At 54.9% G+C, this 16,474-nt stretch overlaps 1 protein-coding gene across 5 annotated transcripts in view; it reads right to left on the reverse strand.

Moving 5' to 3' along the window:
• The window catches only part of LOC149307566 (ephrin type-A receptor 2-like), a 35,105-nt gene that overhangs the window by 5,268 nt on the left and 13,363 nt on the right, over positions 1-16,474 (reverse strand). For 4 of the 5 annotated variants that reach the window (XM_089537215.1, XM_089537216.1, XM_089537214.1 and 1 more), the window contains exons 1-8: positions 14,727-14,996; positions 8,335-8,402; positions 6,986-7,646; positions 2,871-3,026; positions 2,079-2,411; positions 1,221-1,345; positions 942-1,101; positions 721-823 (exon numbers count right to left, since the gene is read on the reverse strand). In XM_089537215.1, coding sequence (XP_089393341.1) covers positions 721-823; positions 942-1,101; positions 1,221-1,345; positions 2,079-2,411; positions 2,871-3,026; positions 6,986-7,646; positions 8,335-8,402; positions 14,727-14,931 — 1,811 coding nt within the window. In that variant the 5' untranslated portion in view covers positions 14,932-14,996. Of the gene's footprint in view, positions 1-720; positions 824-941; positions 1,102-1,220; positions 1,346-2,078; positions 2,412-2,870; positions 3,027-6,985; positions 7,647-8,334; positions 8,403-14,726; positions 14,997-16,474 lie in introns of those variants that run through there. The other variant, XM_089537217.1, reaches the window with a different exon arrangement.

The following is a 16,474-nucleotide window of genomic DNA, read 5'->3' on the forward strand; positions in this document are numbered from 1 at the left end:
CTGCTTCCTCCCACGGAAGAAGGGAAGCGCCATTATCAGAGTCTTTTAAACATCCGAGTTCTTGAAATGTCAGGATACCAAGGCTCTGTAGGCACCCAACCAATTTATTCTACTGATCCTGAACGAATATGGTCAGCTAGCCTCCCGTGTTTTGGAAGGTCCCTTTATATGGTCCTACCTTTGCCGGTTTTGGCACATTCTGTTTATTAGTAATGTGTCTGCGCACACGCAAGTGAAAAGGTGCAAACTCCCTGCTTTAAAACAAAGGTTTACAAATGGAGAAGGCACCGCAGCATAAAGGAACCTTGTTTCCCTCCAGTTCTAACTTTTGATGGCAACCAAGGCATCCTTTTGTGTTTATAATGGATGTTTCCAAAGCCTAAGGCTTCAGGGATCATGGACAACCTCCTCCTCCACCATTCCTCCTGTTCTCTCTCTCAGCAGAGGCAATTCTATCAAAAAAGGCCAGCTCTTCATTTGGGAAATTTGGAAAGGAGGTCAGAGACAGAAAACAGAAGATGCTTTGGGAAAATGCATACTCATCCCACTTTTGCCTCTGGACAAAAGGCTCTGGGATTGTTTAGAAACTTGCAAAGCCTGTTAGATGAGTGGTTCTGGGGTGACAGACGCCATGGAGAACAAAGCCTCCACCAGCTTTCGGCTTTCTTAAAACTATGGACCCTCTCCCGTTTGAGATAGTCTTAAAAATAAAACACAGACCTTCGGCGAACGAAGAAGACAATTGCTGCCACCATGAAAACCATGAACATGACTCCAGCAATGGCACCCCCAAGAACGGCTGCACTGTTTGTGCCATCAGCGCCTGCAGAAGAAACGGAGAGGAAACTTTGGTTAGGGAACGTGTTGTTCTCCGGAAAGACCGCCATCCCCTTCCTCTGTTTCCACGCTAACCATCAGAGCTTCCCCGCCTCCAGACTCACGTTCGGCAAGCGTCTCGAACTCGTGCTCCACGCTGTAGGCCCCTTGGCCCTCCTGGGTCAGTGCCTGGACACTGACCAAGTACTTGGTCTGAGGGGTGAGCTTCGCCAGCGTCACAGAATTCTCGCTGCAGCGCACCACCGAGTAGCTGTGCTCCTCCTTCTGCCAAAGCCAAAGGGAAACATGCCACGTAAACCCAGAGAGCTGGGCTTCCTCTGAGAAATGCCAGCAAGAGAGGGAAGTCTGGCAGGGGCCCTGGGGAGCTAAGGGAGGACAGGTACCTTTTTCTTGTAAGTGACCTGGTATTTCCACACGTGGCTCTGCTGCCGGGGAGGGACGGTCCAGGACAAGGTCAGGCTGGTGGCCGTGCGGCTATCCATGGTCACAGAGGTCACTCGGGGGGGCTCTGAACACGGAAGAAGAGAAAGGGGCTGAGTGAGATCAGCATGCTGTGGATTGCCCCCAGTCTAGAAACTTCATGGCCTCTGCCTGTTCGCCTCCAGTAAAGGATTGCAGACTCAAAAGCTTGGTCTTATTAGCAAGTAGGTGTCTTAGTTCTTTGAATGTTTACTGCATTAAAGAGATTATTACCAGAGGGGGAGAATATCCCTCCACCAAAAGGCCATCAGTTTGCAAGACCCTTTTATTGACTTCATCCTGTTCCAAGATCTACTGCTGCAGGATGGGCCAGAAACACTGCAAGGTATTAATAAATAAGAACACCATACACTTGCCCCTGTATTTCATGCCGCCACTGGCTTGTTTGCTTTTAAAATAATAATAATAATAATAATAATAATAATAATAATTTGTTTTATTTATATACCGCTATTCCAAAGATCATAGCGGTGAACAGCAAGTAAGCTAATTAGCAAGTAAGCTAATTTGCCCCCAACAGTCTGGGTACTCATTTTAGCTCCCTCCTCGGAAGGATGCAAGCCTGAGTCGAGCCCAGAAACCGAGGAAGAGGACCACACTGTTGGCTCTGCTGGATCAAGACAGGCTGAGCCTGGCCAGCCCAGAGGTGGACTCTCAGGGGTCTCAGGAAGGGCATGAAAGCACCAGCTGAATTGACCCCTTTAGCAGTCTATCCCCAGCCCTAGGGTTGCCTTCCCTGGCTCTGACGCTGCGTCCCTGACCTGTCTGGTTGACGCTGATGCTGGTTCTGCCATAGCTGCGTTGGGAGCTGAAGGAGGAGACGCCGTTCTGGGCCTCTACAGTGAAGGTGTAGTTAACGTGGGGCTCCAGGTCGCTGACCATCAGGGAGGTGCCAGTGAAGTCCTGGGGGTCCTCAGAGTAGCGGAGGCCAGGATCACAGGGGCGGCAGTCTCCCAGGTCCGGCCAGCACTGCTCGCAGGATACACTGTAGGTGAGATCCGTGCGGCCGCCGGTGTTGAGGGGGGGAAGCCAGTGGAGACGCACCTTGGCCCCCAAACCGATGGCCATGACATTGTGGGGAGCAGAAGGAGGGCCTGCAGAGCAGAGAAGGGGGGACATCATCATTACTGGAGAAATCATCTGCTCAAGAATCTGACTTGAGCACTCCTGGCTTCCATTCCTGGGTCTCTCTTTCTGCACTGCCCTTCCCGCCTCCTAACCCTAACCCCAGCCTTTGCATTCCCTCTATCTCCTGCCTTTACGTTCTACCCACAACTGCCAGCTTGCTACCCCCTAAACGCTAGCAAGCTACCTCCGTACATGGAGGGTCAGATGCCAATGCCATCAGACTTAGCAACCACCCACAGATCTGTGCCCTCCCTCTCCTGTCCTTCCCTTTGTGGGTCAAGGGACACTTGGTTTCCACAAAAGTGGAGACACAGTGAGCTGCTCAATTTGGTGACACTTGCTAAGTAGAATGAGGGCACTGGAGCAGCAGGGGAATGGCCTTGAAACCCCTTTGTCCCTCCCTGGATGACAGGAGTCCTACTTACGGGTGCAAGGCATGGAAACGGGGTCCTGTGGGGCCCGGAAGTAGCCTTGCTCACAAGGGCATGAAGTGGAGCCTTCGGAGGAGGGCAGCGTGTGCGAGGGGCACTTTGAGCAGGCCCTGTTGGAGACGTCCTCTTTAAAGAACCCGGGTGAACAGGCTGCAAAAGAAGCAGATAAAGGGAAGAGATTTAGTCTCCCTAGAACTATGTAACTCCAAGGGGAAATGAGCGTGGACCAGCCCAACTCAGCTCCAGTGTCAGCGCTGACTTCACGGGTGCCATCCACGTTCCCACACAAATGTATGGGGTAAGGAGGGGGTTTCTGGAGGGGAAATGCCTTCCTGCCTTTGCCTGGGCTTCAGCCAGCCATTCATGTTCATTTCCTGGATGAGTACATTCTTCCACAGGAACCAGCTTTGCTCTGTAAAGTCCCCTTGGATCTGGTCACTTCCTTGCGGGATCCGCAGAGGAAGAGGTTCCTAGGGGCCTCTGGCTCCTGTTTGGGCAACCCACCCCAAAACCCCACTGAGGTCTTTCTCTGCCAAGGGCTTTTCTTCTGCCCACAAGACAGTGCCATCCGGGTAGAGAATCCTTTTCTCAAAAAGCTGCCAAGAGCTTAGAAACTTGCCAGCGCCTTTCCTCTTGCCCAGAACCGGGGGATGCATTTGCAGAGGCAAGTATGCAGGAGGCCATTGGGCAAAGCAGCCGGGAGGCAGTTCTCACCAGATTAAAGTAAAACAGAACTGAACACAATATTCCTAAAAGTATGTTTTTTAAAACTGGATGGAAGGGGCGGCTACATTCAGTTCCTACATTCAGCTTCCAAAAGAAGAAACTTAGGGTGCCTAGATGGCAGTGGCAATGCCAAGTCTCCCACATCCCGATGCTGCCCATCCCTGGCTCACTCTCTTGACTCTGACTTAAAGAATTCTCCTCTGGCCACTATGCCACCTGGCTATTAGCCAGTGCCTTGGGCTGTATGCCAATCGGTCCTGGAACGGGACAAGGAAATCTTTTCAGGGATTGTGCCTGAGAGGAGGAGAACCTGAGAGGGAGCTTCCAAGTGAATTGCATCCCGCTTGGCACCTTTCCTGCCGATGCCCAAAGTGGGTGAGAAGAAGGGCCCGCTGGGGGGGCAAGCAAGAGGTAAAAAGGAGGCCGGCAGCGGAGGGAAACTGTGCGCAGGAAGCCAATAATATCTGTGTTTATTCCTGGAGATAAACTGCCTTTGTTTCCTGCCTACAGGCCTCCCTTCTCTCAGAGGCCAAAGGGATGGAAGGTCAGCATATCTTGACACAAAAGGGCACATTCCTTTTCCCACCCCCTCCTTTGCTAGAGGAAGCGGTGGCCTCCAACTAAACAGACTGAGACCAGAGGAGAGTGGCACAGGGCAAGGGCTGGGACAACAGACGCTGACGACGCCAACTGCACATGCGCATCGACATTTGGCACTTTCCCCCTCTCAATGGTTCCTTTGGCTCATTGGAAAGGCAGCTTCTGGCCAGTGCCCTGGGAAGTGCCCTGAGCAGCCCACAGCAAGGCCCATCGGAGCCTTTGGGGCAGGGATGCTCCTCAAGAATGGCAAGGGGACAGACGGTTTTGCCACGATCTCTTGCTGGCAGCAACTTACTCATTGGTTGTGCGACTTAGCCCTGAAAAGATGGATCCCAGCTTCCGAGAGCACAAACTACAAGCCCAGCAGGAACCTCTGGGCTGGGCACATATTTTTGGGAGAGGGGCACAGAAAGGCAGGAAGAGACAGGAAAGATGTTTTGTCTGACATTCCTCACACACTCCTGGCACACTGACTACACAAGCTAGTTTTTCAGAGTTTTTCATGTGAACAATATTGCTTTAGGAAACACCAAATTCTGCTAGCTTGAGTTACACACAGGATGCATCAGGGAGCGGAGAGTTGCACCTGTAACCCAAAGGTGTGCGCACAATGGAAATTGCATGTGAAAACCAAAAGTGCACTTTTAGCACCAAAAGGTGTTGGCTTAATAAATGGGATTTTCCAGGAATGGGATGCTGAGGCTCATTCTCAGCCTTTGGAGGAGAGACTACAGGAAGGACATGGAGGCTTCTGGGGAGCAGAGGAACCCCTTGGAGAAACCTCAATTCCAGCTCTGGAGACAGTTGGTAGGGAGAGGCGAAGGGGGTACAAAGGGACCTGTCAGCCTACCCCAGCCACTGCCTTTCTGGTTTAATGAGGGGGATTATGCGCCAGCAGGGTCCCCACGCCAGCCTCACGGACACATGGAGTCCCTCCCTCCCTGCCTGCCTCCTTTCCTTGGACACAATGCCTCCATTCAGGCAGGACAGAGGACCAGTGTCTGTGGAGAGGGCCTTCCTGAGGGTCCCGCAGGGAGACAGCAAAGGAGATGCTCGGGTGCCCGGTCTGTGGACAAACACCACATTTTCCCAGAATCACCGGAGAAGCTCCAGATTGTGTCATCTTGCCCTGTTTCTAACCCAGCCAAAGGGGCAGAGCGGGGAGGGCTGACAGAGAGCATGGGGGTCTTTGGGAAAGGCAAGGAGGGAGTGGAAAGATGAGATCCATGGGAAGGGAGCCCAAAGAGGTCAGGAGGGGGACAGCCAACCTTTCCCAGGCTGGTCCCTCTTTCAGGTGGAAAGCAAAGACTCCAACCACCTTCAGAGCAGGCCCATAGGGTCATGCCCTGGGCAGGGACGGACACTGTGGGGCTCGGACTGCACCAGAACAGGGCCCCCACAAAGGATTTGCCCATCCTTGGCCAAGAGGTGGGCAGCATGTTCCTCTCTCCAATACAGCTGAGAAAGAGATCTGCTCTCTCCCTCCCAAAACGTTTCTGCCTTTTCTCAAAATAATGCCCATATTTCTGCTCCCCGTCTGGCCTCTGATAGCACAAGATAACACAAATGGCTGGTGGCAGCAGGAGCAGAGTCTGATAAAGGACTTGGTCAGGTGAGCCAAAAATGGCGGAGGAAGAGAAGGGGAGCTGGGGGTGGGAGGCTTGCGCCAGAACCTTGGAAGGCCCTTATCTCCTTCTTTTGCAAAGCCAGGCACATTCCTAAGGCAAAGCCCCCCTCCCTGACCTTTCTCTCTTCCCAAAAGGCAAAAAGGGGGGTGAGCCAGGGGCAAAGCGAGGGACAGACCTTGCCCCTCTCACCTCTCCTTGGTTCCCCATACGCCAATTCTCCCCTAATTGGAGTGGGGGACTATATTGCTTCCATGCACCTCCAGACTCACAATGATGGCAATAGCAAATAAGAATCTGTCCTCCAAAGATGCCAAAGTGGACTCTGCCAGGCACCCACAGCCCTCAAGACCTCTCTGCCCCCCGATCCGAGGGTCTTGAACTTGGCCATGGCATCCCAGAGCCGGGACCACTATGGCACCACCGGCCAGGAGCCCAGGGAACCCAGCATGAGGAGTCCCAGCATGAGGCTCCTGGGGTTACTACTGACCTGCAAAGGCATCCCAAACATCCCCTACTGAGACTGGCAAGAGCTTTCTGCAGCCACACAGAGAGTGAAAGGCCAAGCCAAGCGCAGAGAAGGGAAGGCAACCGAGGAGCTACTTCCTTTGCTGCTTCCTTCCCTGGCCCTTTGTCTGGCAAGGAAGCCTGCCTGGCCATAAGAAACACCCTCCCAGAGCTGGGAAATTTTGCTCCAAAGGCTGAGGGAGTGCAGGGAGGGGGACAGACCATTTGAACAAGGAGTGCCAGGCATGCCAGCCACACTCATGCCAACCTTCTGTTCCTTGGACCATATTCCTTCCTTCCACCCACCATGGGTTCCACTTGACCCCAGAATCGGAGCAACTCAGGAGAGACCACCCTCCTCTCCCAAATACCAAATCTCACATAGATAGGGGCAGCTGAGAAAAGGGTCCCTTTGGACCACTGGTCGTCTGGTTTCCTATTTGCCTCTCATAAGGCAAAAGGGGACTTTTGAGAGAAAAGCTACAGCAAGAGCTCCCTCCAGAAAAAGTCAGAGGGCTGCCCCAAATCCTTTCTGGAAGGACCAGGGGCCTCTGAAGAGCCGGGGGAACATTAATCCTAGATTTCATGTCCTCCACGGTCTTGCTAGGAATTTATTGGCACAAAAGGAAAATGACCCGAAAGCTCCATTACCTCTGCAGCTGTCGCCATCCTTCTGGTACCCCTCCCGGCAAAGGCATTCCCCAATGGGCACCAGCCATTCCCCGTCAGAGTTGCAGTGCAGGAGCGGGTCCTCGCTGGCCACGGCATCTTGCACGCATGTCCCCGGCACCTTGGCCAAGGCCTGCGAATCGGCCCCTGCAATGGTCTCGGGGAAGGTCGCCATGTTGCGGACAGCTCCTGGGCACTTCTTGTAGTAGATGCGGACGGAGAGGAGGGCCACGCAGGCACCAATGTCCTGGAAGGCCAGGTAGAAGCCCTTGTGGGTGAGCGGCCCCACGGAGCGCACCTCCAGGTTGATCTTGACGTTGCGGGTGTCAAAGTCCTCGCGCACTGTGATCTCATCTGGAGCAATGGTGTCAATCTTGCGGAACTGGCGCTTCTGGAAATTGATGCCGTAATCCACATCCGACTCGGCATAGAAGAGGTTGAAGGTCTCCTTGCAGGTGCCGGTCCCGCTGGGAAAGCTGTTGCAATCTCGGACGGTGAACTTGAGCTCGATGAAGATGCGCTGGGCTTCGCTGCGGTAGATCCAGTTCGTCCTCAGCCAGTTGTCCTGGTCCCCCTCCATGACATTGCAGACGGAGTAGATGTAGATGAGGGACTCGTTCATGACGTTCTGGAGAAGATCCCACTGGTGCAAGGGACAGAAAAGTCATAGTCATCATCATCATCATCATCACCATCATCCAACTGCACAACTAAGTTGTGGAACTCACTGCCACTGGAAATGCTTGGATCTTAGCTAAAGCAGGTTTTAACAAGAAAGCATAGCAGTGGCTGTTTACTCTTTCCTATAGCTTTCCAGTAGATATGTCTTATAAGGAGGAGGTCTGTCTTATCTATCAAGGTGTTTTCAATTTTGGCTAGGCAGAGGTCCTTGGAAACCTACAAACTAGGTCCTGAAGACTCTATAGTCTTCTCTGCAGTCTGTCGCAAGCCTCCCCCAAGACCCACTGCCTCTGCACATGGAGGCTTGATTCAGTTAGCAAGGCAACTTTCCAGCAGTCAATTTCATCGGGGCAGCTTTACCCAGTCCCACTAACAACCCCATACAAAACAGTTTGGATATTTGTTTGGGTATTTTTTTTTACTGCTGCCCTACTAAAAAGCAAAAGCAGCAAGCCCCTGCCCCATTTGGCTCTGCTCTACATGAAGTCTTTCACTTCCCAAGCCCAGGGCAACTGGGTGGTTCTTAGTTCTGGGGGAAGGCAGGTCAGGAACCATTCCCTAAGATATCTGGGCGTTTGGGGCCATTGCCGGTGTGCCTTGCCGCTTTGGCTGAACCAGGAGTGAGTCAGTGCCGAAGAATCTGGACTTACTCCTTTGCCGAAGGGATGGTTGAGCCAGCCGAGGTCCCCCTGCGCCTGGGCAAAGTCGAGCAGGACAACTGCAGGAAAGGAACAAAGAGAAAGGAGGAGGCATTAGCCTTGGCACTGCCACGCAGGGACGAAAGCGTCTGTGTGGGGGAGACAACTGTGGCCACTAAGTCATTGGGGCGTAAAGGCAACACAGAGCAACAAAATGAAATCCTTTTTGCTTCCCCAAATGCTCAAGGTGCAGAGATGCTCCCAGTGGTTTTGAAGACATGCCAAAAGCCAGACGCTCAGTCACAGTAGGGAACAGCTCTGCACATGCTCAGAGACACTGTTATTTAAAGTGACCCCTAGTGTTAAAATCTCCCTCCCTCTGTGCTGAATGCAGACAACCATTTCATCAAAAGTGGCTCCTAAGAATTGGCTAGAAGGAGGGAGCAAGAAGGGGAACACCGCAGGTGTCGCTGGAGCACCTTCGCTGCCAGGAAAGCAGGACCCCTGCCCGCCTAAGAGGGCAAAGTGGGAGGCAGGGGGCACCAGATTCCTTGGGGCAGTCGGTGAGCGCAAGGAGAAGGTGGGCTGGGGTGCCTCTCTGTGTCCCCTCCCTCACAATACACAGAGACACCTGTAAAAGCACAAGATGTCAGTATTTCTTCTTCTTTGATATCTGATTGCAAAGTACATTTTTTAAAAAGGCTGTAAATTCCTGCTAAATTGTGTAAGCTTTTTCTCACAAGAGTGGAAAATGACAGCTACTTGCAAGGTGAGATAAAGGCCTTTGGGCCCCCTCCCATCCCTTCCTTGTGCAATGCTTTGGATATTTCCGCACTGCCCCCTAAATCCACCAAAGCCGGCCTTAGCAGGGTTTGCTTTAGCTTTTGGGGGAGAGAGAGAGATAGAAAGAGAGAGAGAGAAGTGTCTTCTTCATCTGCCTCTGGTTCCCAAAGAAAGCCCTGCAGGGAGGCTTGCATGAGCCTTAAGCAATGGCCCAGAGGAGGGTCTCTGCATGGATGTCTGCCCTGCTTCCTTCCTTCCCAAGGGAGACATGGTGGGGGGCACTTGTGTCTCTAGCAGAAGGGCCAAGCAGGGCACCCATCCACAACGGCAATGGTCTTCTTGACCGCTGGCATCCTCCTCTGGGCAGCAGGCATTACTGAAGCCCAAGAGGGCTCTCCTCTGAGAACCTTTCCTATCATAGGCCCCTGGCACCCCCCACCCTCACTGGGGTCCTTTGTCAGCAAAATGGCAAAGAAAACATCGGAAGTCCAGCTGTCTTGTTCTTATCTGGCAGTCAAGTTTGCTCTTTGCTGAACCGGATAGATTTTTTCCCTGTGGGCGAGGAGAAGGCGCTGAACAACCGGCTGTAAAGCAGAGTCTAGTGTTTGGGAAGAGGGTGGGGGCCCTCCATGGAAGGGCAAAGGGCACCCAAGAGAGAAAGAGAGAGGCCAGCGGTCATCCAAGGAGTGCCAGGCCCAACTCAGCCCAGGCCAGGTGCCCACCCCAAGCCCCAAGATCCAGGGCACAAGATGCCCTCCATGAACCAGCCCAGTTGGAGAATGGGATTTCGTTTGCCATGGCGGGAGAGAGGAGATGCCAGAGAGAAAGAGCTTTCTTCCTTTGGGAGGGCATCCCTCCCAGGCCCTTCTGCCCCAAAGACCTGGACCAGGGATGCTCCAGAGAGGGACCCAACCAGGAAAGGTTTGCTCTTTGCAGCCATTTAATTTTTGCCCTGCTTTTGCATAACTCAGGATTACAACAGAGAGTAAAGCAAACAACAGCTAAAACTTACTAACAAGAGGGGGAAAACCCACCAAACAAGCAACCCTATTGAAACCGTTTAAGATACATTTCAAACACAGCAAAGAAAACAACGAGAGGCAGCGTGGAGCAATGGCTTGAGACTCAGGCTCCAGGGGACCAGGGTTCAAATGCCAGGTGGGTTGTGGCTAACCTTGGGCAAGTCACACTCTCTCAGCCCCAGAGGACAGCAATGGCAAAGCCCTTCCAGATGAATCCTGCTCAGAAAAGCCTGGCAGAGGCACACCTCTCCGGTCAGAGTCAACCTGAAGCCACAGAACAAGAAGAAGCCAGAAGCTAAAAATGCTCTCCAGGCAAAGTCTGGAGGGCTCCAAAATGGCCTCTGACACCCCACAAAAAGGGGGTCCTGTTGTTCTCTTGCCCCCAGAGGGACCAATGAACCAGCCGCTGCCTTCCCCCCAACTCTTAGGACAGGCCTGAGCTCCGACCTGAAAGGGCTTTTCTGGCTCAAAGCAGAGCCTTGGCTGTGGCTTTGAAGGGCCGATCCCAGAGATGGGGAAACCGAAAGGCATTTGCAGCCCTCCTCCCCACAGAAATGCCCCCCCCCCCACATTCATTCTGCAAACTCAAAGCCAGAACATCTCTGGAAGTGCCATAAAACTCATTTTTATTGTTGTTATTTGGCCTCAGCTCTGGCAGCGAGAGAGAGCCCTGCTTTTAAGAGACAAAGGGTGCTTGGATTCTGGTTTTGCTCAGCCTTATCTTGATGTGTGTCATTTAAAAATGCTTGCATCCTGCCCCAAGGAATGGGAGCGGCTTGGAAAGAGAGGTGAATAAATGAGGCATCATCATCCAGCGCCAGGGAGACCTTGGGGGGGGCACCGAAGATCATGCCAAACCTGTGTGTGTCATATGAGGAGGCTTGGTGTTCTTTGGGGCACAACTGTGTCATATCCCCCCCCCCCAAAAAAATACTTTTACTCAAGTTCTCCTTCCGAGGGAGGCACAGCGGGTGTGCGCTTGTGTGATTCTTTTTGGGCTCCCTTGGAAATCCCCTCTCGGGTGACAACAGCAATTTAAGATCAAGATTCCCCGCCTGCCCCGGTGCCACTGCCGGCAACGTGTTGGCACTTGCGATGCTCCTCTCTTCTGGAAGTGCCTCCGTTTCTGTCCTGCGGGTGAGGAGTTCCTGGGCGCAGGCGGGGATCTTGCATGGCTGCGCCCACCTTGGGGCCACCAAGCGCCTGGCGTCAAAAGATGGGTGTGCATCGCTGCAAGGGCTGCCATGCTGGGGGGTTCGCAGGGCAAGCGCCGCTCCTTAACCTGGGTCTCAAGGGCTCCAGAGCCGAGCTGAAGGGCAACTCTGCTTCGGCTGGAAAAGGATGCTGGGAGGAGGGCTGTGCCAGGACCGTTCAGCCCTAACCCAGAACCAAAAACTCTGCAGATTAGATTTGGGTACATTGCATTCTTTTCCCATCACTTCTTCCCTCCGCAAACTGCCAAATCAATTTGGGATTTTAAAAATTATCATTATCATTTGAAAAAGAGGACTAGAATGAAGAGGCTTTACCTAAACAGAGTCACGGGGTCTATTTCGTTTTTAAAAATCTAATTCAGAACAGAGTTCTATCTTGACTTCCCATCAAAACAAACTGACCACTAGAGAAATCTGAAAGACCCGCATCTTTGAAAGTGTAAGGGCCGGGGTCACAATTGCCATCCTTCTGGATCCTATTACATGCCCACAACTGAGCAAATATGCTTTTCTACCTGAGTATTTGTTACTACTCTGTAGTGCATCTGAGGAAGTGGGCCTATATCCACAAAAGCTGATGTGAAAATAGAACCCAGTTAGTCTTAAAGGTCCTGCCACCAACCTACCGACCTTCCCTGCTTCCTTCCTTCTTTCTCTTTTCCTTCCCTCTTACTTCTTCCCTTTTATCCTGCAAGGGACTAAGACAGCTTCTCTATGGAAAGTCCCTGAGGGACTGAGTCCCCAGCTGTGCCTCACCCCCGGCTGGGGCTGATGGGAGTTGAAGCTCCAACAGCTAGGCCCCACTGCCTCTCTGCCTCAGGAGGGGCCCTTGCCCCCAATGGCCCCCGGTAGCCGCCTGTCCTCTGAGGCTTCTCTGGATCCTCCACTTCAAATACTTGCAAGCAGCATCTGGAACCAGTTTCCTTTCCCACCAGCTTCCAGAGTTAATTTTAAACGCTGCCCTCCTCCCTCCAGAGCCTGTGATTTCTGCCTCTGCCTCTTTCAGCCGCATGGAAAGATTGGTTTGGGAGGAGGAGAGGAAGAGATCGGGAGGAAGCCAGCCCCAGCGCCGTGCCTCAGTGAGCACCCATGGCAAACAGCGCATGGGAACCGGCCGCCAGCGACGCCTCCGAGCCCAAAGCGCTGTGGAGCCTGGCCATGCATCCATGCAGAAAGACACATGCCTCTTCCCAGAGCCCCTTCCGGCCACCAGCTCAGCGGAAACAGGGGACAGATCCTGAGCAGAGGAGCCATTCTCCGTCAGTCAGTGCCCCAGAGCCACCATTCCCCTCAAACTGGTCCTATGGACGAAGGACGGGTCGCATGGGATCCAGCCACAGCCTCACAGTCGGAACACAAGACAAGTGTTAGGGTGCTTTACAGTCGGTGGCCCCATCTGCCCAACTCAAGCCAAGCCCTTCCTTGGACTCACTTTGAAAAGAAAGGAAGAGCTGAGGAGGAGGCGAGAGGTCTCAGGATTTAAGCCCAGAAAACGCCAACCCTTCTCTATGCGTGGGCAAGCTAAGCTGACCATCGTTGGGGCTCTGTGGGCATGTTCTAGAGGAGTTTCTTCCTGACCTTTCGCCAGCATCTGTGGCATCTTCAGAGATGCTGGCGAAACGTCAAGAAGAAACTCCTCTAGAACGTGGCCACAGAGCCCCCCGAAAACCCCACAAAAAACGATGGCTGCCGACCGTGAAAGCCTTGGGAGAACTGCCTTTCACAGATCCAGAAGCAATGGGGAAGCCAACGGGGAAAGGCACCTCCATTGGCAAGACATCCTTCAGGGGAGCCTTCGCCCCAGGGCCTGGCGTTTCTCAGCAAGCCCTTCTGATCAGCTCCAGAGTCGGATCACCAACCTTTCTGCAACTCGTGACCAAGAGGCAGGTTGGCTATTTGTGGTCCTCCAGCCGAAACCTGGCTGGGAACCTGCTCCGAGGGAAAGGCAAATGCAAAAGTCAGGGGCGCAAAGGCTGCAGAGACCGCTCCCCAAAGCCAGGCCCACCGGCTTTAGGGAATCCTTGGCTTTGGAGGCCGATGACTTCTCAGCCCCCCCCCCCATCCCCCCATGGGCCGCCTCCATGGCCAGGACCAACCCCTGGGGTCCTAACCTCTGGGACCTGAAGGGCAGGAGGGCCATTTGCCACAAGGCCAGGGCAGCCTTGGAGCTGTCTTTCGGGGTGGCTTTCTCAAGGGCTGGCTTAAACTTATGGCGCTATATAAAGTTGAATGCTGCTGCTCATGAAAGGAGGGCTGTCAGGCGAGGCCTGCCCTTCGGCCTTGGCCACTCTCTGTCTGTCTGTCTGTCTGTCTGTCTGTCTGTCTGGAAGGAAGGGAGGCCACTGAGGCTGGAGATCCGCCCTCGGGCCCCGGGCCCCGGCCAGCCAGCCTCCGCCCCTCCTCCATCCAAAGGGCCTCCTCAGTCTCCTTGCAAGCCGGGAAGAGGCAGCCCCACCACGGAGGCCCTGGCCAGCCCCTCTGCTCCCCGCTTCGGGGAAAGGGAGGAAGAGGCCAAGCAAGGGAGGGAGGCTTTGGCACGGAGGGTCTCCAGGCAGACCTCAGGGTTGGCAAGACTTCTCCGCCGCCGCCACTTGGCCTTGGCTCCTTCGGCTCCTCAGTCAGCAGAAGGGGCTCAGAGAGGCCGGCTGCCTTCCTTCCCAGCCACTGCTCAGAGAGAGGGGCCTGGCAAGTGGGCTTCCAAGGAGGAGGAAGGACGGGCTCCTTCTCTTGGCCCTAGGAGCCTCAGCGGAAGAGGCAGTTGGCAGCAGGAGCTCTCTGGGCCTGGAGAGAGAGGGAGCCCCTGCCCCCCAGGAAGGAAGGAAGCCCTGCTTCTGCCACTTGGGCTCCAAGGGCCCCCTGCTTCTCCAGAGCCCGAGGGCAAGGTCTTGGGGCTGACCCAGGAGTCCCAGCTGGCAGGCCTCCCTTCTGGCCCCTCCAGGCTCTGGCCCCTCTGGCTCCCCCGGATTGGAAAGGGCCCCTCCAGCCCGCCCTCTGCACATGCCCAGGAGCCCCTTCCCTCTCTCTCTCTCTCTCTGCCTCCAAGGCTCCTGCATTGTTCCCGGGAGAAGGAAGGAAGGAAGGAAGGAAGGAAGGAAGGAAGGAAGGGCTCTGGACTCCACTCTGAATCAGCCTTGCCTTTGGAGTTAAGAGCCAAGGAAGCCGGAAGGGGGGCTTGCTGGGGCTGGCATTCAGGGGCTGCCCAGGGGGGCATCGGGGGAGGGGGCTCACTTGGAAAGTGGCATTGCCAGCCGGGACCCCCCCCCCCGACCTCCCTCCGCCCCAGGAGCCCCGGGGCCCTTGCTGCCCAGAGAAGCTCCCTTCCCCGAAGCCTCCTGCCTGGCTGCTCCTCCGGGGCAGAGGTCGGGGGAGTCCCTTGGCTGCTCACCTTCCTCGGCCCGGGCTCCCTGGAGGGCGGCGTGGAGCAGGAGGGCCAGATGGAGCAGGAGCCCGGGGCTGCCGGGGCTGGCCATGGCCCTGCCTGCGCCGGGGATGCGGAGGGGATGCTCTGCTCTGCTCTGCTCTCTCGCGCTCCGGCGGCGGCGAAGAAGACTGGGAGCAGCAGGAAAGCTCGGCTCGCCGGGTTCATTCATGAGACTCTGACGTCACGGGGCCCCGCCTCCATAGGCCCAGGCCACGCCCCCAAAGGGAGACACAGAGAGAGTCCTGGGCTGAGAGAGTGTGACCTCCTCCTCCTCCTCCTCCTCCGAGGCTGGAGGAATAACCCGGTCTGGCGCCGCTTGAACTTGTTGTCTGGCTCAAGGCTATGGGATTCTGGGAGTTGGAGCACCTTGTGGCTCTGCTCCGCTCTGGGCCCACAACAAACTCCACTCCCAGAATCCCATAGCCTTGAGCCAAGGCAACGAAAGCGGGTTATTCCTCCAGTGTAGACCCAGTCCAGCAGGCCTCCCTGCCAAGGCAAGGCAGCCTCCCTTTTTGGCCTCAAAGGTGTGACAAGAGGCCTTTGCAGAGAAAGGATGACATCAGTCCTCCCTTGTTCCCTTCCTCCTCCTCCTCCTTTTTAAGAAGCCTTGTTCCCTTGTTCCGCTTCCTCTTGGTGACCTAATGCAGAAACCCTTTCGGCCTGGTCTTTAGCCAAAGGGAGGAATGGGAAGCATCCCTGGCCGCTTTCTCCCTCCGCATCCAAGTGTGCCAACTGGGCCGGGCCCCTCTGACTCCAAGGGAAGACCCAGCAGCAATGGAGGGAGAGAGAGGAATGGCCGAAGGAGGGGAGGGGGTCCACTTTCAACAGTAGTCCAGGGTGACCCACCGCTTCGGGAAACCTCCAGGCGGTGGATCCTCCTTGGTTACGACAGCCCTGCAAAGCAGGCCAAAAGCTACTTCAGTGTATACTGCTCCGCAGAGAGACAGCAGAGTGGCTTCCAACCTCCAGTCTGTCTTTCAGGCCGTTGCAAACAAAGTATGGAAAACAAGGCAACGGCCCACAGACGGGGCAATGACCGTTTCCCTTCTCTCTAGACAACCCTTATAAAAGCCCCACTCTTCCACCATAAACCCAAAGGAAGGAAGGACGGAGGACGGCCATAAAGGGCCAGAGAGGCCCGCAGGCCAAATGGCAACCCAGGCAGACAAAAGCCAGCAGAGCGCTTGTAAAAATCCAGCCCTAACCCAGCAGCAGCAGCAGCAGCAGAAGTGTGTTTTGAAGAGCGCAGAGGGAGACCAAGAGGAGGAGAGCAGAGAGAGGCCCAGATGCCAGGGAGCCCCATGGGCCCCAGTGGCTGCCAGCTGTGCGCCCAGAGGAGCCTCCACAAAGGCATCCCCAGGAAGGGCCTCCGGAGAAAGAACCCTGCCTCAAAGTCAAGCCAGCCCTCCTCCAGAACAGAAGAGCCCCATTCGGTCCCATGCGCCTCCTTGCCATGCCAATGGCTCAGGCCAGCTCTGCCCATCCGCTGCTCAACTGCCCCTGGCCCCACAGAAGTCCGCCTCCCCCAGATCTCCAGAGGTGAAACAGAGGGCTGTCGTTTTTGACTAGCCTTTCCCTTGTTACAAAAGCATGCCGAGGGAGATGCGTGGCAATTCCTCTGGGGAGTTGGGCAACCCTGGGCCTGAGGGATCTTCCCTGGAAGGAGCCAGGCATGTTCCTGCTTGCCTCTGCGATCCAGCGCTTGTGAAGGA

This window comes from Sceloporus occidentalis, unplaced genomic scaffold (genome assembly GCF_023333645.1).
Source record: "Sceloporus occidentalis isolate IW3139 unplaced genomic scaffold, rSceOcc1.0.p SCAF_8, whole genome shotgun sequence".
NCBI lineage: Eukaryota > Metazoa > Chordata > Lepidosauria > Squamata > Phrynosomatidae > Sceloporus > Sceloporus occidentalis.